The sequence below is a fragment of the Pelodiscus sinensis genome, chromosome 6 (assembly GCF_049634645.1).
Source record: "Pelodiscus sinensis isolate JC-2024 chromosome 6, ASM4963464v1, whole genome shotgun sequence".
Classification (NCBI taxonomy): Eukaryota; Metazoa; Chordata; order Testudines; family Trionychidae; genus Pelodiscus; species Pelodiscus sinensis.
This window is the reverse complement of record NC_134716.1, coordinates 58515474-58537874: the sequence shown is the minus strand read 5'-3', so window position 1 is coordinate 58537874 and position 22401 is coordinate 58515474. Positions and strand designations below refer to the sequence as shown.

Below are 22401 nucleotides of genomic sequence, written 5' to 3'. Positions count from 1 at the left end.
GACTATTGGATAAGCATAGGCTTATCAGATAGTTGACTAGTTGCTAACATCCAGACCTGGGGGTTGCTGTTCCATTGACTTAGAAAGGGCTGGACATCAGGAAATGAGATCTGGAGTCTTCCAGATTCTCCCTTGCAAACTCATGGTGAGAGATACAGAAATTGACACAACATGAGGTTCTGTTAACTTCCACTAGTATCTTCTCCACACTTTGGAGCCATTTATTATGGGTGTGTTGGCAACTAGGTCAAGAACTGAAGAGCACAGCCATTCAAGAAGACAGACTGCAAGAAGCTAGCAGGAGTTGGTGGGGTGGGGTGGCAGACCAGGGACATGTGTATGGATATTAAGGGACCTGGGGTAACCAGGCTGGAACCCACACCTTCTTTTAGAGAGCTGGGAGAGTCCAATCATGCTCTGACAACAGAAAGAGCACAAAACTCTGCTAGCTGGACATTGCAGAGTTTCCTGTTCCTATGTAAAGTTATTGCATCATACAAGACAATGAACCTAATGCAGGTGCCCATGTAGAACATGATTTAAAGCTCACCTCAAACAAGTCATATAATTTAATAAACAGTAACAGAGTATTTAAAAATGGAAAATTAGTACCCACATGTACATGCTAAATAAAAAAATATATTTTAGTAGCTACTGCTTCTTGTTGTTTTAAAGTGTAAAAAGAAACTGCAATAAAAAGGCAAACACATGGTACATAGGAAGCATAAGCCAAAAGGCAATTGCACTGGTTACCTGTTATAGGGGGTGGAGAAGGTTGCCAAGACAATATCATGGCCATTGATATGGATAACATCTGTAACTGCCTGCAGTATGTTAAAATAGAAGTGTGAATCTCCAGGAACTGAGCAGTTCAGGCGAGCCTTGAGAAAGGAAGTCCACTGTTTTTCCAGAACTCTCTGAGATCCTCCCATATCATTCTTGCAAACCTGAGCCACTCGTGGGAAAACTACCTGCAGCGAAGGTAAGAAAAAAAAAGAGAAAATGAAATATGTCTTTGATCAGAGAAACTTTATTGGAAGCCTGCCTTAAAAAAATAAAAATGACACAGTGAGGTGCTTAATTTAATCCCATGTTTCCATAATCGGTGACAAACCAAAACAAAGGAAAATTCAGCTTTGGAAGAGTGTGCTATAAAAGATAAGGCTGTGGCATTTAATACCCAACCATAAATCCTCCCGCAGATCAGTTCTCAGCCCATATAAACTCATTTCCATACAGGCTGCTTAGCTTTCTATTTCCCCAAACAAAAGCACTTTATATTCACAATCCCTGCAACCCACGCTGCCAGCCTCTGGTTCTCATATCTTCGCCACTCAAAACTATGCAAACCTCACTGGGCTTGTATTCATATCCTGCACCTTTGTGACCCTGGTCAGCTTTTTTGTCTGCTTAGTCGGAAGCCTTTTGTGGAAATATAAAAAAATGTTATTCAGTAAGTGTTCGATTGTTCTTTACAATATAGCAAAGAACAAAATTCCTGCCTTGTTTACTTAATGCTCCTGATTCTCATCTCCTGAGTACAGCTGGCCTCTTTAAAGTAAAAATTTAACTACTACAATTTAATATGATGAATTAAGTGAATTTGCCATTTACTTTGCCGAGTTAGGAAAATAAAAGAGCTTCCCGCACATATTGCCACCATCATGTTGTGTATCCAGACACTGCAATCTTTCACTCCAACCAACCTTTTGGCCTGAGCAGCAGGATCCTCTCAAAACGATGACCTTGTCATTGTGATTTATGGTTCTCATTTCAAGGTCATTCCTAACAGCACTGGTCCTAGAGCAGGGTTTGGGTTTTTTTCCCCTGAATATTACAAAACAATTCAAGGCAATTTTCTTACCTTTCCCATACTGTTGTACTCCACTGCAATTTCCCGAAAGAAGAAGTAGATGTAGTCACCATAATCCACTGCCTGGACAAAGTAAGGTTCTGTAAACAAACAACACATTCTGATGAAGAGTACATTACATAATAGATATATTTTAAAAATGTGTGTCTGTCTGTCTGTTTGTGAGTCTGCTTGTTGAAGAACTCCTCCTAAATGATAGGAACTAGGACCACCAAATTTGGGATGCAGCTTCCTCTTATCCCATCATAAAACCTTGTCAGGGTTTGGTTGTGCCAGGACAATGAGATGTGCCTGGAATTTGATTGTTTCTCATAAAATGGAAAGGAAGGGATCTGATAGGAGGGAATGAACACAGAGGGGCTACTAGCCTGGCAGCAGCTGACACCTCAGCCTGCCTTCGGGAGCAGATGCCAGCCCCCATTGTTCCTGGGCTAGGCAGTGCCAGTGGGAGGCCTATGCGGCCCTCCCCACCTCCAGGTCAACCTCCCTACTCTGGGATGTCCTGGGGAGAAACCAACAGCCAGGGCACATGGCTCTACTCTCCTCCTGGACAATGCACATTATGTGTCTACCCAAGGCACACAATGCATATAATTTCCTTTAGTTTTGCAGAGGGGGTAGAGCTCAGTTTTCAAACCTTTCACCCAGAAAATGGCTTATCACATAGGAAACAATGAATTTTGACTGGAGGCAGTGGCTGAAGGCAATGCAGTGGAGAACCAATGAAAAGCAGTTATGCACTTGCATGCATGCCAATGAAATGACCTCTCCCTGTGGATTTCTGCAGGAGAATAGGGAAAGGTGAGGATGGTGACAGTTTCAAATATGGGCATAGCTAGCTAGTGCAAGGGTAGATCCTTATGGCCAAAATCTCCTGTGTGGAGAGAACAACAAAACATGCAACTGATATTCCCCAGACTTAGCAATAGCAGTAGTACATATGGCTCTCTCTCTCACACACACACACACACAGGTTTCTTCTGCATTTTCGCATGCAAGCCAAGCCCTTATACCTCAGCTTGTCTCACTACCATTAACGATGCCTTTGTGAGGTGAAGCAATAACTCTCTTAACAAAGAGGGTATTTAGAAATTGCCTAATTCAGCAGCAAAGCCATACATTACCTAAATACTACTACAAAAATAAGGCTTTGTGTAAGAATTGTATTTATACTGATCAACCGTAGTGTTGCAGAACAAATTATATCTCATAAAAGCCTAATTATTACCTACCACAATCCTAGGAAAGGAGTTGGTTTAGGCACAGCCCAAGAACCTTTGTCTCCTCTCCCAGCTCTGAAAATTCCATCTTTTTTACACAATAGCTATAAAATGAAAGATTCAGGCTTGGAAATGTAGTTTGCTGTGATGGCACTTGTAGTTTCTTTCAGTATCCAGTAACTGGTAGGGGAAGTGGGGGGACAATGTAAGTAAATCAGTGTAGTAAAAGATGTAATTTAGTTTCTTCTATCCGATGGAAAGCATTGCTGAAATGAAACTGTGGCAAGGTCTGTCAGCGATACAAGACTCTAATCAGAGATACTACTCCTTTTTTTTCTTAACTACTCACCTTTTAACCATTTTGAGTCGTGTTTGACTGTCCTCAGGGTTGGGCTGTCTCCAAGGCTCCGGTAAATTACTGCATCTATTGCAAGGAAGTCAGTCACTGTGGCAGAATATAGCTTTCCCTCTTGCAGAGTAGGAAGGAAAAAGAAAAAATAGGACGGGGGGAGGGGGGGAGAAATATAATTATTTGCCTTCATCAATCATATGAGATGGGACAAATGAAATCATCTCAATCTCTTGGGAATGAAAATTCTCAGTGGATAACTGGAATCACAGGCATACTGAAATATTCATTTTTAAAATGAAATGGCAATTTTAGAAGGGTGCACTGCAAAAAAGGGTATTCCTAGAAAATGTCCTGTTTACTAGATCACATAAATTGAGACTGAAATGTCCTGCCCGGCTTCATTGTTGACTCCATTACCACAATACCTTAGGTAATCTAATGTGACTGGAATAGTGGCAGGAAAAGATGGGGCTGTTATCCACAGATCCCAGCAAAATAAATGGATACGAGGGAGACCAAGAGACTAGTTTTTCACAAGTTTGTCAAACTAGATACTTCTAGAGAGCCTTTTTCCTTGATTTTGTCATGCTAGCTAATTGACACTTATTTCCTTTTTTCTTTTTGGTCTTTCATGTGTAAAAAACTCCCTTCCTTTAAGGTCTCATCTGAAAAAACACTAATGTAGGGGATGAAGGCTCCCTATCCTTTTGGGCATCCGATCTATGCGTAGGCATGTTTACCTCTTAAGGAGCATAGGAGGAGGAGAGCTGAGAATGGGCACAGAAAGGACAAGAGATGAGGCAAAACATAACAAGTTAAACAGGAACTCTAACAAAGTTTAATTTGATAGCAACTGCAAAATCTGCTCCTAGTACTGTAGGGTTATTTTAGGTTATAAGAAATGTCTTTCATCCATGATAATTTATAGTAGCACAAAGAATAGAACATTATGCAGCTCCAGTAACTCAAGTCTTTGTCGTGTTTAAATGAAGTAGGTATGAGCTGCACTACTCATTGGGATCTACACTGGTATTAGGCTAGAACTTATATGACAAAATGGGTGTTCCCTTGTTCAGAGATTTCTCAGCCCTTTTGTCCTACCTCTGATAATTTCCAACTAACAGAAACAGACAGCATTTCATGTTCTCTCAAGATTTAAAAAAAACCCAACAGATTAAATCTTTTCATTTAGAGGGCAGTAATCTAACTTCTGCACCACACAACAAATATCAGATTTTGGCTGTTTAAAAACAGGTCCACTTTCTTAGGCAAAAATAAATGTTTTAAAAGCAGACACTAAAAGGCTGAACTTTTCAACTGTGGATGTTAAAGCTTAACACTAATACTTGCCTCATCCCAATAGGTCTTGTGACCAATCACGCTTCACACACACTAGCTACAATAGCTGCACAAAGGATCTTATACACATAAGAATATCCTGCAGATAAATCAGGTGGGCTAGCTCCCTAAGATGCTGACTACAACAAAAGGTTTTCCTAGGGGATCAGACTTTATAATCCATCAACCACAGAATCTTTTTACTAAAGCTAGGTGAGTTTACTTGATCTATTCTGTAACGATTTATTTGACAAACTGTACATCTTGCACTGAGAGGCATTCAGATACACAGAACCTCATTATTCAATTATCTATTTTTTGTGATAACGTGCACTGTATCTTACTCCTAGGAACCAGTTTAAGTGTACTGTAAGAATGTGTGACATGCACCTATGATGTGGGAATGGTGCCTAATTTACTTCACCTGCTTATCTAATACACTTATATTAGTGGATGCTATTTCTTTAAAACCCTCTTCCTCAGAAGCATTAAACTTATTCTGGAGTAAAAAGAGAAGTCAGAAAAAAAAAAAAAAAGGCCACTCTCCAACTTCTAGAAAAATCTCTCTAATTCTCTAGAAAAATCTCTCTAATTTTCTCCTTACTATAATTAATGAATTATTCCTTAGTATTTTTAAATTAGATGGCACTATTAATACTATGCTAAGTGAGGGCATGCTGCATCTTCCTAGAGAATCTCATATTTGTAAAAGACAGCATGTCAATTCAGACACTGTAGATGATACTATGTCTTCTTGGTTACAGCAATGACCTCCATTTAGTGGCTGATCTGCTTATGAACTGCTGCGTTCTCAAGTGAATTTCTAACTTCTTTTTGAGTAAGTATCTAATCACCATTTTCTATGTAACAGCAAGATACTTGCTCAAAAAGAGTATTAATGTTTTCCTATGTGGCTAGCATAATTTACCATCTATGTTACAGCCAAACCAAAGATGTGGTCACCAAGGTTCTTACTAACACAAGTGCAATAATTAAACAATATAATCAGAAATATGTAAAAGTGGAGAAGTACTAAAATATCATTGTATAATCATTGGCTTAAATTAACCCCATTAATATGCACTCACATTTTAAATTACTGTGAAAAACACTAGTTAACTGCATTCTGTTACATGCAGCATAAATCATTATTAAACCAACAGATTTCTCGCCTTCCCCTGCCACAGCTGGGAGTGATCTGTCAAGATGTTTCTACTTTAAAAAAAACACAGCACTTCTGCTTTCTTTGTTGATGCAGAGAGGAGTGCATTCACAGATATTTTTAAACATCTCTGAACTGACCTTCCTTATGAAAGATACCTTAATTTTAACCAAATATAGGGTCATAGCCTGTTCCTGCTAAAGTCAATATGAGTTTTGTCCTTTGCTTTCATAGAAGCAGAACAGGGTCAGGATTTCTGTCTCACACTGATCTGGCATTCTTTTATCTCACTTCTATCAGCATGGATCCAGTAAACATGAATCAGAAAACATGCTGTAAACAATGTTGTTTATAGTATTGAAGTTAATCCTGCAGCTTGAGAAGTTTCCTGCACTAATGATACCTCATGGCCCCTATTTTGAGTCTTTATTCACTTACTGTGCCACATTTTAAATGAGACCTGAGGAAGCTGTGCAAGCTAGAAAGCTTGTCTCTCTCCCCAATAGAAGTTAGTCTAATAAAAGATATTACCTCACCCATCTTGTCTCTCACATTTTAAATGTGTCATTTTATGGGGATGGGTACTGTATCATAGGAAGCAGGACCTGCAAGAAGGGAAGGAGTGAGATAGTCTCATTTTTCTTTATTTACCTGCAAACAATGCAACATTGGCATGTTTTGCATCATAGGGGCACCTGGCCATTCCACTGAACTCATCTCCTAGGAAATCCAATGTATCCATCTGAAAGAAAAAAAAAAAAAAAAAAAAGGAATGTATTCAGAAAAGAAACCAAGACAAAACCTATGCACTATTCATGTCAGGCAGAGAAGAAGGTCCTTTTTTGTAGCAGCGGTTCTGCTCAGAGTTAAGAACAATGCAAAATAATAACATTACAAAAAATCAATCTAGGAAAGAGCATCCAATAAGTCACACATCTTTAAAGCTTCTTGTTCTCATCCCCACTACATTTTACAAAAGTCTTCAGCTGATATTTTATCTCTGCATAAGCTTCCTGTTGAAGTGTAATAGGTTATGCGATCTGTGGTTCTGGAAAATATGCAAATAGTATCCTCAAAATGATGCAACAGTAGTGCTATTATCCAGAGCAATAGCCTGCAACTCAGACAAATAGGAAGGAAAGCACAAGGTAATTTTGTATGTGTGCCTTTTGCCCCCCTTCTTAAACTGGGACACTATTTTGGGTAGTCAAAACTGTGCTATTCTCTTTCCTGAGTGCACTTTGGAAAGGTCGGCTTTCCAAGTGTTACTGCAATGATTGAGCTTATGGTATACAGAAACACTCTTACCATCAAGCAAGAATTAATCTGTGTGGTAGGGCTAGAATCTTAGACTTAAGTGTAACCCCTGGGAAATTAATTCACCATCAGGTACAGTAATTATACAAATAATCAGCTCAACCTTATGCACAAGTTCAAGAGGTTTTAGTAAACTACAGGGAAAGGTGCAGATCCCACATGTTTAAGATTAATATATTACAACTAGTAAGATTATCCAGCAATGTAGAGCTAGCTTAGCCTTTTATTTTATTTTTCAGTAATGCAAGGAACCTACAGGCCTGTTTTCTGTAAAGCATTGGCTTAAGAAAATTAAAGTAAAATAGGCCTATGATCCTTAGCATAGAAATATTGGACTGACAGTTATCCCAGATTTTGGGGAACCGGGAATAGCTTGCTCAAGAGAGGAAGCTGGTATATAACAATACCAGGCAACTGTAGGAACACTGAATACTGGGCCTGGTCTAACCACTAACTTGCTTGAGCAATGGTAATGCATATGATAAAGAGCTAAATGGCATTAATATGTTAACCTATAGGATACTTGCACCCAATATTATGAGGCTTAGTAAGTTAGATTTAAACATGGAAAGTTGGCATCAGAGTGAATATTTGTGATAGTACCCAGGTCCTTAAATAGACTAAGCCACCACGTTGCAGGGGCTAGCTTTCCATCCTTCAGCTCTTCATTGTTAGCTAGCACTGATCTTTGGGTGTTGAGGTTCTGGACCACTGGATTCAGTTGACATGCCAGAGACAAGGCTCATTCTTTGTCTCTCACCCCCAGGTCCCCAGAAGGGTTGAATATAAGAATATGAGCAAATGCAGGGAATGACATCAAAGACATCACTAATATTGTATATTATACCTATTTATTGATGTGGTTTGGCGCTTTTTTGTTTGTATTGTTTGTTTAAAAAAGATAGCTAGGCTTTCCTTTATCCTCAGTGTGACTGCCTTTGCTAATCACCCTGAGCTCCTCTTCAGAGCCGGCTTTAGGAAGTGCGGCCCGCAGCAGTTTCAAGTGGGGGGGGGGGGAGGGGCGGATTTTTTGGATTGAGCAAAAAAAAAAAAAAAAGCCCAGTATAAAATCCACCCACCCACACCCACACCCCCCTCGCCTGCAGCACAGGCAGCTGACACACTCCTCCTCCAGGGCCGGGAGGGGCAGCAGATTTCTATAAATTTTGGAGGTGCCCCATAAGCCACACCGACTGGCCCCTGTTAACCACACCCCGACCCCCATTAGCGACCCTTTCTGATCCCCGTTAACCATGCCCCGACCCCCATTAGCCACACTCCCTGACCCCCGTTAACCAGACCTGTGGAGGTGACATGCTCGGGGCAAGATGGACACATGACCAGAAGTAAAAGGTGTCATGTAACCCCTCTCGAAGGACTTTTCCCACCATCCTCCTACCAACAGGGATTAGTTTGGCCCCCCACAAAATCCACCTCATGCAACTATCCTGCAATTGCATTAATCCAATGTGTGTGACAATAACTCGGGGGCAGAGAGGCTGGGGGAAGTGTTCCCTCTAAGGCTATGTTTACACTCATGGCTTCTTGCCACACTGCCTGCCTGCTCTTGTGCAAGCAAATTTACAATATGGTATGGTAAGAGAGAGTGTCTTGCACAAGAGCTACGCTCTTATCTAACAGGCGTAAACTCTCTTGCGCAAGAGGGCTGTGTGGATCCTCTGCAGGGATTTCTTGTGCAAGAAACCCCTATGGCTAAAATGGCCATTGGAGATTTCTTGCGCAAGAGAGCATCCACACTGCCATGGTTGCTCTTGCGCAAAAGCACAGCTTGCACATGGTAGCGTGGACGTGTTCTTGCGCAAGAACTGTTTTGCAAGAGTTCTTGCGCAAGAAGCCGCCAGTGTAGACATAGCCTAAGACTTTCCTCCCATGAGCAGAATGGATTTTGTGTTGTACACCTGAACTGAGTTCATGTGGCTTGTTTGTATGTGCCACTGTGGCACCCAAGTTATTAATAAATATTTTATAAACCTTTACCTTTTCTCTCTGCTGCCATGTCTCCTCCCCTTGCTCCATCAGCTCCCCTTGTGCCTGCTGCCCCCAACTCCTCACCCTCCTCTGCTGCCCTTCTCACTGCCCTCAGCCCTCCTGTGATCTGCCCCCCTCTACCAGCCCTTCTCTCCTCCATGCCCACTCCTCCAATAGCTCCACTCTGATCATGTGAGCTACCCCTCCTCATCCCCTCTTCTAACACCTTCCTCTATACACCTTTCCTGCCTCTCTCCTCTGATGCTGGTCCCTCTCCTGCAAGTGTCTGTCCTTCTGCTTCACCCCATAATCCCCTGGCACCTGCACCATCCCTTAGCCCTGCATCCTCCTGGTGCCTGCCCTCTTTGCTCTCTTTTTCCCTGATGTCCACCCCCTCACCACTCTCTGCCCCCATTCCCCTCCTGCCCCTCTGTGCCCTCACACATGACTTTCTCCATGCTCACCCCTTTTTTCAAGCCTTCTCCCAGGGTCTTTCCCTCCCCCTTCTAGCCCCCAATGCCCTTCCCCTCTCCTCTTCTCTCCCAGCATCACCCTGTCCCCCCTCCCACTGACACCTCCCCTCCTGCCCTCTTCCTCATTGTCTGCACTTGGCCCCCTGGCATTTGTCTCTCCTCCACCCTGTGCCTTGGTGCCTTCCCCTTTCTTCCCCCTCCCCCTCCGCACAAGCCCCTTCCTCTCCCGCCCCTCCCCGCTCCACACAACTCCCTCCCCTACCTTCTGCCTTCCACTTTGTGGGGGCCGGAGTCTGCACTCGGGCCCCGGACTCTGAACCCGCAGCTAGGCCGAGTAGTTTCAAAGTCCCAGGCCCGTGACATCACGTCACGCCCGGTTGTCCTTCCCCACTCACCTGCAAACGCTGCGCATGGCAGCGACAGCAGCAGCAGCTGACAAGGGGGAGCTGCACTGAAAGCCGCACACGGCAGGGATGGGATGGGATGGGGCCGAGGGGGACTCTCTGGGGCCGGGTGGGAGGACGCACAGGGGGGCTGGCAGGTGGAGGCTGGAGACTGCTCCAGGCAGAGCCAGGGGAGAGACCAAGCTCCAAATATTGCTGGAGCAAGGTCCTCAGCTCTGAATATTAACTCGCCGCCCATGGTGCCCGGCACACTTCTGGGTTCAGAGCGCAGGACCCCTTTAGGCGTGGGGCCCGATTCAGGGGAATCGGGTGAATCGGCCTAAGGCCGGCTCTGGTGCTCTTTAAGATATGAACTTGTCAGTTTTAATTCTGTGGAGCTTGATTCTGGGATGAGAATCTTATTTCCCGCCACCCCACTCATTAATTAGTATTAATTGGCAATCAATACATTTATTATTAGCCATTAAAAAGGCTCAAGTTACATCAATAACTTTTATGTTGGAGCAAAATCCTTCTAGTATATTTAACTACTTCACCAGTACAGACTGTATAGCTCTAATGCAGAGTTCAGAATCATAGACCATGAAAAATAACCCATCTAGCACCATCATGCTACCATAATCAACTTTAAGCTCATATATAATGAAATCAAAGTCAATCAATGGATGCTTTGCCATCAGTTGTTTCTTGCCATGTGTCTTTTCTGTCAAGACCTTCTGAAGGGAAGCAGTTGCATTTACTCTAGGATGGGAAAGCATTTCAAGTGATGGTGAAGGGAAATGAGCCATGCTCAGGAGCTCCTTCCCTCTCCAAGGAGCACAGCATTCCAGGGTCATCTTCACTTTCACTTTACAATGCTGAGGGATGGCCTTATCTTCAGTTTGGCATGTCTCAATTGCCCTGATGCCATCTGAAATCCCTGAAATACAGTCAGTGAAAGTATGTGCCTGTATCAGAATGACCTTCTATAGGCCCCAGGAGACATCACCGTGCAGGCTCTCAGAGCATGGTAACAGGTGAGGGAATCAGCATGGGCCATATATCAAGGGGAATGAAACATCTGCAGAAAGGATCCTCACATTAGGATGCCAAGAAAATCTGCATTCGTATGAAGAAATAGCTTTTCAACAAGGTGACTCTTTGGGATTTGTCACCGGCATTAACTGTACTGTACAACAAGCAATGACAAACAGCAAACTAAATTTAGGATTGAAAACAGGAAACCTGGCTACATGACACAGATCAGAGGTTGGGGATAAGGGAAGAAAAAAAACACTTTTTTTTTTTACCAGACCAGTTAGTCTAACTTCAATTCGCCATTTATCAGGAATCTGCAAAATAGAATTAACTAGAAATGCATGTCTCTCTGAAGAAGTTTCTTTCCCAGACCAATAGGTAAGACTATGCTGCTGCTCTGCACATGCACAGATGTTCCTCCCAGGCTAAAGCTATTGCAGGTGCTGAACTACCATGGCAGAGGAAGGATGGTGAGAGGCAGGGTCATACTGTGTGTCAATGTTGAAGATGCTTTCCTGGCTGTTTATATTTTAAGTTCGTTTTCAGGACACTTCTTACAATAACTCTCAGCCTGATTCTGTACCTTGAAGTAATGAGAGGTTTGCCATTGATTATTATGCGAGCAGGTATATGCTTTTTATCAGTAGTAACTGGATCTTCTCCCCTCCCCCCCCAAAAAAGGGGGGTTAGGAATCCAGCTGGTGACAAAGGCAGATTCTAAAAGAGTTAGGCTCAGCTCTTAGGCTGAGTTCTAAGGCCCTGAGCTATCATTCAGGCAACTGGAAAAATACCCATAGATTTCTGTGGAGTCCAGCACAAGACCTTCAACTCCACCGTATGCTTTAGTAACAGACAGCTGGGTAGCTCTTTAGTGAAGCCTGTTCCTAATTTCTGTGTGCAGTTTTGACCTTGTAGATACCCCATTTCTTCTCCTCCTCTGCATTTCCCTGGAGCAGTCTGCTGCTGAAATCACTTTCACAGAATGAAGAAGTGTGTAGCATCCTGCACATGTTCCCTACTAATAGCGTTCCCCAAATAACAGTACAGAAAAAAATGCATAGTTTCTATTATGCTAAGCCCATTAGTGTCTAGGCAAGCATCTTTGGCATTGGGTACAACACAATAGTCAAGATTCAGAATGTTTTATGGATGAGAACTCTCAGCAACAGGCCTGTACTTTGAGGTGTATCATTAATAAACTTTTTTATTTAAGAAAATTCAGAGGACTAGTCCATGTTTTTGCAGTTAGAAGTTATTGTTCAAGACAACTGTGAAGGATAAGATAAAGTAGCAATATACTTTGATGTGTAAGGGTTGCAGGCAAACTACAGAAGCACAGTCAAGATTCCACATGTACAATGCTGAAAAAGTCAAATAAATGAGGATAAACTATATAACGTATACTGACCCCTTTTATGCTGCCAACCACACAGTGAAAATAAATTGTCAAATTTCTAAGAGCAAAGCTGCAAGCTCCTGAACACAAAACTTACCTTGTAGTTCCTGCAAGAAGGGTTGAAGGCATTTGTTCCACAGATAAATAAGGTATCATCATTTCGTTTCAGGAGGACCTTAATAAAATTATGACACTCGTCCTGCGGAAAAATAATAAGTATTTTACCCACTATAGTACAGATCCTTTGGCTTTATTCTTGTGCCATACTTTTTTTATTGTCAGGGATAAAATGAAACAGGCTAGTAGACACTGTGATATTCTGGGCTTTTGTTCCACAATGTTTTAACTGACAGTGAACAAGACCATGAATTTTCATTCTGTTTGTTTTAACACCGTTGCTTGGAAGTGAAGACATTTTATTTACATTACAGGTCGGACTTCATTATTGTTCAAGAATTTTGTTGCTTTACTCAAGATGGAGGAACTTTCAGATACATGGCTGTAAGACAACAGTATCATGAATTAATCCAATGGAATACATTAGAGTAAAACTGATGGAAATCAGGTCCAGAAATTCTGGGCCTGAATGTGATTTGACTAGTGTTAGTCATAGTTTGCAGTAATGTAACATTGGAATTACACCAGAATCAGTTCCTCTGCGTCTACAAATGCACACTTTGTATTAAGGCTTTTTATGAGATTTTTTCAGTAAACTCCCAATGGAGAATGGACAGCAGTGTTTAGCTATACAAGGCTGCATTAAGCAATATCAGTACATCTAGCACTATGTCCGTAATTCCCACTGCTTCTAAGTATTTCATGATGTTACTGCAGCTGCTGTCGTAATGTTTCATCACATTAAAAGCAAACTATTTTTGCAAATTAAAGACTTCAATAAGTTGATGGAAAAAGCAATTACTAACAAAGAAGTGAATGGCATGATCCATTCCGCATCACAGAGAGCAGTCTGAGATAATAGTTAAGAAACTAAACTAAAGTGGCAGCTTCAGGAGAAATGAAAATTGCCTACCTTATGTTTCCCCTTCATTCTGCATGTGTCTACATCACCCTGTCTAGATTTCCATGTCAGTTTCTGCAAAGATCAAGAAAGAAATCAATTAGAGCCCAGAGGTTGTTGCATTTGATTTCAGAAGTAAGAGTTCCCTAGGGGAGACTAGCTGCTGAACATATATTTATTGAAAGCTTTCTGCACCCTTTCTCCATTATTAATTCACCATAAAAATGAAAGTTCAGTGATGTAGAACATTCACTTAATTTTCTGTTGCTATCTATTCTTTAAACCAGAATCTATCTCACCTTTTAACACCTAGAAACATGTGAACTTAACAACTGGTCAATTTTTAAAAATATATTCACTTTTTAAAAACTCTTTTCTTTTCTCATAGACTCATAGACTTTAAGGTCAGAAGGGACCATCATGATCATCTAGTCTGACCCCCTGCACAGTGCAGGCCACAGAATCTCACCCACCCCCTCCTAGAATAATCCTCTCACCTATATCTCAGATATTGAAGCCTTCAAAAACTTCGAAGACCCCAAGATGCAGAGAATCCTCCAGCTGTGATCTGTACCCCATGCTACAGAGGAAGGCGAAAAACCTCCAGGGCCTCTGCCAATCTACCCTGGAGGAAAATTCCTTCCTGACCCCAAATATGGCGATCAGCTAAACCTGAGCATGTGGGCAAGACTCACCATCCAGACACCCAGAAAGTTCTCTAGAGTAACTCCTATCATCCCTCCATTGACTTATTTACCACTGATAATGAATGGTCAATTAGTTACCAAAATCATGTTATTTCATCAAACCATCCCCTCCATAAACCCATCCAGTTTAATCTTGAAGCCAGATAGATCTTTTGCCCCCACTACTTCCCTTGGAAGGCTGTTCCAGAACCTCACTCCTCTAATGGTTAGAAACCTTCATCTAATCTCAAGTCTAAACTTCCTACTAGCCAGTTTATATCCATTTGTTATATCCATTTTCTCATCATTTCTTTTAATTTGATGTTGTTTTTAAAAAGCAAATTGTTGTAAATGGACTATAAACTCATTAGTTATCAAGCCAAAGCTTACACATTGGCACAGTCTAATTCAGATGAACAAGGAAACCCAATTCACATTATTCTCTTTAACTACACATTAGCTAACAGGCTCAGAGATCCTTTGTATATCAAAATACAACAGGTTTTATCTGCTAATATTGTTCCTCTGGAATGATTACAGGTAAATCCCAATTTTCATTTTCATTCCTCTGTGAACTAGAACAGGGGTGGGCAATAATTTTTGTAGGGAGGCCACTTCACCAATTTTGGAAGTGGTCCCAGGCTGGCTCTGCCCAGAAGGGGTGGGACCTTAGGCAGAAGGGGCAGTTCCCCTTAGGCACCATGTGCCCCTGAGAGTGAGAGAGGAAAGGAGACTTCGCACGCTCCCCTGACAGGCAGGGGAGCACACAAAGTCTTTCAGCTCCCAGCCCTGCCATGACAGGGGCACATGGCACCCAGAGGGAACCACCAGCCATTCTGAAAAGCTGGCGGTTCCTTCTGGTATGAACTCCCCTGCCCTAAGATCCTGATTGGCCTGGGGGCAGAGGCATAGCAGGGCAGGCTGCAGGCCAGATCAAACAGCTTGGGGGGCTGGATCCAGCCCATGGGCTGTATCTTGCCCAACCCTGAACTAGAATCTACATACACCATCTTATGAATTGAGCAAATCTTAAGCCTTCCAAGTGGCCAAGTTACAGAGTTACAGAGTTTAAGGCCAGAAGGGACCATCAAATCATCTAATCTGACTGCCTGTATATCACAGGCCATCTACACCACCTCAGCATCCACATCTTAATCTAACAACAGAAATTAAAGCCCACAAAAGACTAGAATATGTTGTACCCGAGGCAACGAATGGGAGACATGAGAGATGAAGTGCCCCTAGGGCCCCATGCCAGGGTAGGGAATTAAGTGTGATACACCTGAGTGATCCCTGCAGATGGCCCCCACATTTCACTGCAGAGGAAGGTAAAAACCCTGAAGATCCTGACTCCACATATAGTCATCAATTAGGCCATGGAGTGAGTGTAGTTGATTTGAATAATTATAGTAAAACTTCATTAAAAATTCCCTATTTTAAAATACTAACACCTTTATACCTGACAACATTTCCACTGAAGGAATTGAGTTAGTGCTCATTCATTAAGGCTGTCTACACTCGCGGCTTCTTGCGCAAGAACATTTTGTGCAAGGGTTTTTGTGCAAGAAGTCTTGCGCAAGAAAACATCCACACTGCCATGTGTGCGCTGTGCTTTTGCTCAAGAGCTCCCATGGCAGTATGGATGCTCTCTTGCGCAAGAAAGCGCCGATGGCCATTTTAGCCATAGGGCTTTCTTGCGCAAGAAATCGCTGCTGAGCGTCCACACTGCCCTCTTGCGCAAGAGCTCCTGCGCAAGAGGGCTTATACCTGTTTAAAAAGTGCATAGCTCTTGCCCAAGAAGCCCTCTCTTGCCACGCCGTACTGTAAATTTCCTTGCGCAAGAGTGGGCGGGCAGTGTAGATGCTCTGTGGATTCTTGCACAAGAACGGCCATATTTGCACAAGAAGCTGCGAGTGTAGACATAGCTTAAGAGTCCTTCACTAAAACATTTTTCATGGATGTAACACTAGTTTTTGTTTCCTCGGCTTCTCAGTGACATCATTTTAGTATGACTATCCTGTCATAAGCTCATCCATAACATGGATTTAACACATCCATTTTTCCTTTCCTGGGCTAAAATTCACCCCTGTGTTCTATGAATACCACATATAGCACGTAGGATATGCAGTATGCAATCAGTATAATAAAGTTCGTTGGAGGTTATTTCTAGCAACATTCATGCTAATATACAGGAGAGCAATGCAAGCAAAACTATTCCCATTATGGATATAAATTTCCCATGTACGCAATGTGGATTTTCTTACAACACTCTAGAGCATGATATTATAATAAGATTTTATTTATTGTTTACTTGCATGACCAACTAAAAGTTTGTGTATGAAATAGGGATGTGACTAGTTAAATTCCAGTCCTGAGGGGCCTGCCACTGGTAGTGGACACTCCAGCCCAGCCAGAGCAGCTGCTATCTGTAGGGGGGGGGGGGGGGGGGGGGATCACTACAGCCTGGCCATAGCAACCTACCCTTGCTTATTTGCCCCGTTTCATTGGTTAACTGGTTAAACATAATGTTTAATTGGTTAACTAGTTGAACAGGATTTTACATCCATAATATAAAAATACGTAAGTAGTCCTATTCCTTTGATGATGATTTTTAGTACTCTTAATTGGTACAGTATAGTAATTATAGAAAGCTACATAATATCAGTGAATAGGTGTTTGATGGGTTATAGGGACCTCAATGTATTTCAGTACTGGCTGTTTATCAGGCGACCTAAGTCACTTATCAGGAATTCATAGAGGTCATGACTGTTATTCCAGTTTTCCCCATACATGGCTAGCAATTCCACCTTACTTGATTAATGCGGTTTTTACAGCAGTGCTGGTAAGCTGATTGAAACAATATCCACTTCATATTTATTCTGGGTTTTTTTCTAGTGTCTTTGGTTTCAGGATGATTAAAAAGTAACTTACTTTACTAAAATAAATTTCTTCTGTATGTGATGTATCCATATCAACAGTATAAATATGGTCCCTGTAAACAAATATAAATGAATGCAAAGTCAAAAGCAGTAGTCAATTTATTTTATACAATTAAAAAAAAAGAATAGACACTATACAAGAGAACATTAATGATTGATTGGATTGCTTTTTCTGAGAATGCGCTGTAATACATAAAGTCTTTTGCTTTTCAATATGAAGAGTAATTCTAAAAACAAAACAAAACAAACAAAAAAAAACCCAACTCAAGATTCTTCCTAGTAACAGCTTACTTGTATGAACAAGGTTTAGGAAAAGGGGCTAATTCTATATCCTCTGGGGTGGGCATATGTTTTTGTGCATCTTTATATCAGCTGCAATCCTACTTAGGCAACCTTTACCAGCTTTCTGGGATGTTATTCAGTATGCCATTCTTAGTCCTTCAGAGTTAAAGAGGTTAATGCCTTTTTTTTTTAAAGTTACACCTCCAGCCTCAGCCATAATGATTTGATTGACAATATGGAAGGGAAAAAATTGACAGCAACAAAATTGTTTCCAGAAATTATTCTACTCTTCACACACTGATGGCCAAATCAAGCTCTTAAATTCATCCTCAAAAAAAGTTTACATGTCTTTCCTGTGCTTGCCTTCCTGTTTTGCTGAGAACCTGGGTTTTTTTTTTACAATTAACTGCCAATCTTCCCTGAGCAAGGGGAAACAGACTCAGAAAGTCTGGTGAGGGGTTATTTTTAAGCAGTTCCCTTATGAGTGACTGGAGCACAGAGATATTGTTGACTGGGGCTAGGGTTGCCAGATGGTTGAAACAAAAATACAGAACACCCGCCCCCCATAAAATTTGTTTTTAAATAAAACAGCATTAAAACAGCATGTTCCCTTTAAGAGTGAGTGCAGGGATAGGAACAGGGGAGCGGTTGAGCGCGAAGACCCAGGGGAGTCATTGCTTCCCCTTGGTCTTTTTGCCGGCCGCCATTTTGTGCCAGCAGCCTTGCGGAACCAGGTAAGCATGGGGTCTGGGATCGGGAGACTGGGGGGGCGTATTTGGGTGGGAGGCCATGGGCTGAGTTTTTGTAGGGTTGCCAGGTGCCAGGCATTTTCACCTCCTGGCTGGGGGAAAAAAAATCAGAAAATTCCAGATATCTTAGGTCTCCTGTATTTTCTGATTTTTTTTAACCAGACAGAAGGAGAAAATACTGGACTGTCTGGGTGAATACTGGACACCTGGCAACTCTAACTGGGGCACAGAATTAAAAAACAAAACACCTGAAGAAGCCACAACAAATTGGGCAAGAGATGCGAAGAACACCCTACATCTCATATTCCTTGAAATAGCAATGATTTTTCAAAAATACAAGAAGTTTTGTGACTAGAAAATAATCTAGAGCTTTAAAAGGGGGCTATATAGGAGTTTGCTGAAAGTAGGATTCAGACCACTTCCATTTTAAAAGCCTCTCCTGTCAAGATTAGCTTCCTTTTATTGAGTTTGAGAGAAACAATATTAGCTTCTGACTAAAGCAGATAGAAAACACTCTTTGCTGTAAAATGAAAATAAGCAACACTTCTGTCACCTGGAGAAAAGGGACAGCACTGCTAATAGAAACTGGCTTTTTTTAAAAAAAACGTGTCTGCCACTGCAGTTGAGGCAGTTTGCTTCATGCCAAAGTGAAGAGATTTTTTTTTTTTTGGTCACAGTCAGTAAAAGAATAAAATTACAAAATTAATATCAGTTTTATAGTAGTTGGTGCTTCTACATAACAGTGGAAGCCAATAATCTGAATTATAAATGGACTGATAATTATGCATTGGAAACACCTGAAAATCTATTCTGATTGCTCTCCTTCTGGTACAGCTCTTTATGTTAATGATCATTTTAGGGTTGTGGGTTTCTTTGTAAAAGATTAAGTAACAACAAAAATCCAGTAGAAGTAAAGGGGTGAGATTCCAAGAGAGGCTTGTGTCACTTACTATCACTCAAACAATGGCTCTTCTGAGAGACTTAAGTGAGTAAGCAACTTACTTTTTGTCTTGCCAAAGTGTCCTAGGAAAATTCATATCCCAAGTTGTGGAATTACCTCTATGAAATTTGATTTCTGGATAATTAAAACCATTTCCACATGCTGTATCTAACGCACAGTTGCTCACAATATTGGCAAAAATTAAAAGAACTGTCCAGTGAAAGGCACTATAGATATGAAGGGACTGTTTTTCCCTATCATCCCCAGTACTGTCTACTGGCTGTGGCATGTGAACAGTTCGCTGCTAATTAAGTAATTCTAACACAAACTGACTTAATCCTACTGCTTCCGTTTTCCCACCTCCAGTCAGTAGAGCTGAATTTTGTTGCCATGGTATACTCTTGTGGAGGAAGGGAATTTAAATAATGCTGCTGGCTCTGCATGACCCTTAGCCACTCAGTGCAGTGTCTGGAAATGTGTAACTGCACTCTGGTACTGCAGGGGCTCAGTGAACCATTCTGATCATACATATGGGAGGTGACAGATCATGGGAACAAAAGCAACCACCAAATAAGATGGCACTGAACTGTGAACTTTAGGAAAGGTGTGTGCAAACCTGTACTGTCTGAGGGAAGAAGAAAATACTCCTATTCTGTCATATATGCGGAGGGACAGCTCAGGGGCAACATTTCAAAAAAAAAAAACTCAGATGGGGGAAGAGGCAGAAAAAGTCGTGACAATTTCTAGAAAACAATTTGTATTGACTACACAATTAGTCGATAAGGGGAGCTGCTCAGTCCTGGCTCACGTTGGATCCAGGAGCTATCCCCCTTGTGGCTCTGCAATTTAAATGTAATAGGAGCTGGGTATGCAGGCAGCCTGGCTCCTGCTACATTTAAACTGCAGAGCTGCATTGGGGGTAGCTCCTGGAGTTGGCGTGATCCAGGGCTGAGCTGTCCCAACTCGTGCTGGCTCCAGGACCGCTGCGGCTCTACCTCCCCCACTTCTCCCGCGCTCTGCGAAGATGGTACTGGGGAGACTTGGTTTTTAAACTGGCTCTCCCCAGCACCGGCTCCTGATTTTACCTCCTCCTTGATGCCTCGGAAACAGGAGGTAGCAAGGGTGGCAGGATAGCAAGTAGTCAAGTAATCACTCAACTAGTCACTTATATCCCTATTACAGGCAGTCCCCAGGTTACGTACAAGATAGGGACCGTAGGTTTGTTCTTAAGTTGAATTTGTATGTAAGTTGGAACTGGCGTCCAGATTCAGCCGCTGTTGAAACTGACCAGCAGCGGCTGAATCGGACAAGCCTGGGGCAGAGCAGCTGGAGTGCTGCTGGGTTGGTCTGGTAGCGCCGACACTTGGTGTGGCGGGACCAAGCTGGCAGCACCCCAGCTGCTCTGCCCCAGGTGTTCCCAAGTCAGCCGCTGCTGAAATTGACCAGCGGCTGACTACAGGAAGCCCGAGGCAGAGGTACTCTGCCCCGGGCTTCCTGGAATCAGCCGCTGATCAGTTTCAACAACGGCTGACTTGGGGACGCCTGGGGCAGAGCAGCTGAGGTGCTGCTGAGTTGGTCCAGTAGTGCCGCACCTTGGCGCTGTGGGACCAACCTGGCAGCCTCCCAGCTGCTCTACCCCAGGTGTCGGCGAGAAAAGCCAGGTCTGCTGGGGGTGGGGGGAGCGCACTAGCTGTGCCCCCCCCCAGCAGATCAGGGAGACGCGGAGCGGCTTTTCTTGCTGTGGAGGACGCGGGTGGTGGGACCGCGGCGCGTCTCGGAGGTCCCGCCGCCCGCGTCCTCCGCGGCGAGAAAAGTCGCTCCGCGTCTCCCTGGTCTGCTGGGGGGAAGCGCCCCCCCCCCGCTGCTGGATGCGGCGACAGTGGGGGAGGCACCCTGCACTAGCTGCGCCCCCCCCATTCGTAAGTAGGGGTCCGACTTAAGTCGGACTGACTTAACCCGGGTACTGCCTGGATAGAACACAATTTGTACCCTACGAAGTTGGGAGAGGGGAAAAAAGTAGAAAATATAAAATAGCATAAGCCTATGAAAAGTCCTAGTGAAGCAAACTATGGTCTGGAGGAGAAACTACTCTGCTTGCCCAAAAGTGAATGATACCCTGGGACAGATGCTCAGCTGATGCAAATGGGTGTACTGCTCTAGCCGTGTTGACTTCAGTGAAGCGTGAGTATGTCTACACTGCACTGTTCTTCCAGAAAAAGCTACGCAAATTGCGAATCATCATTTGCGTAGCTTTTTCCTCTTCTTTTTTCAGAAGAGGCTGTTCTGATACTTGTCCCATCTACACTGCTCCAAAGTCGGAAAAAAAAACCTTTTTTGGAACATCCTTTCTTCCTTGTAAAATGAGGTTTATGGGGATGCTGAAAAAGTGCGTCTGCTCTTCCGGAAAACATTTTTGGTAGAGCAGATGCATTCATTCCCTGGACGCAGCAGAGTTAAAACTCTACAGTGTAGACATAGCCTTTGCTAACTTACATCAGCTGAATAGACATCCCATAATTTGCACTGCAATCTTTCCAAAGCCACAAAAATATTTAATAATGGTACATAATTCTTATATACATCCTCATATCATATTTAACAAATAAGCAATTGACAAAGAGAATTTGTTGTATGCCAGACATCTAGTAATAAATTGGTAGCTGTCTCTGAAATCAGTTTGTCCTTTTTCCCAAGGAAATTAACTGCACAGCAAACAGTGAGCACTGGATTTTCTCAAAAACTTCACTGTTTAATCATTTGTTTTGGTTGCTTTTCAGATAATTGGGTACAAATGTAAACTTAGTATCACTATATTTAGATGCCTAAAAACAACTTAAAAGAAGCATCTGATATGGTAGCTAAGGGATTTATGCTAAATACAGTTTCAATTAATTCTGTTATGAAGCTCTTTGATAAACACTTTCAACTGAGTTCACATTTGCTTCAGTTTCTCAGTTTATTTCCACCATTAGTGTTACAGATATAAACTTTCATTCAAGCTAATTATGGAAAGATTACTCATGTTTGAAAGTTTATCACTTGAAGATAAAAATGACCCTTTGAATTTTAACTTTTATCACATAGGCTTTTCAACTTAGCAGGGATTTTTTTCCCAGTTATTTTCTGAGGAGGAAAATAAACTACGTAACAGTTTTTAAGTTACTGGAGCAAAGAAAAGTGTAAGAAGATTTTTTTTGTGCTCATATAAGTAAAAGTTGATTCTTTCTGGTTTTTGGCAGGTCATTT

General features: G+C 42.3%; 1 protein-coding gene across 4 annotated transcripts in view; it reads right to left on the bottom strand.

Annotated features, from left to right (window-relative positions):
• The window catches only part of SEMA6A (semaphorin 6A), a 165978-nt gene that overhangs the window by 60668 nt on the left and 82909 nt on the right, over positions 1 to 22401 (bottom strand). For all 4 annotated transcript variants that reach the window (XM_006134487.3, XM_006134489.3, XM_006134488.3 and 1 more), the window contains exons 4-10: positions 17177 to 17237; positions 13572 to 13634; positions 12639 to 12740; positions 6597 to 6687; positions 3443 to 3562; positions 1865 to 1953; positions 754 to 971 (exon numbers count right to left, since the gene is read on the bottom strand). In XM_006134487.3, coding sequence (XP_006134549.1) covers positions 754 to 971; positions 1865 to 1953; positions 3443 to 3562; positions 6597 to 6687; positions 12639 to 12740; positions 13572 to 13634; positions 17177 to 17237 — 744 coding nt within the window. The remainder of the gene's footprint in view (positions 1 to 753; positions 972 to 1864; positions 1954 to 3442; positions 3563 to 6596; positions 6688 to 12638; positions 12741 to 13571; positions 13635 to 17176; positions 17238 to 22401) is intronic.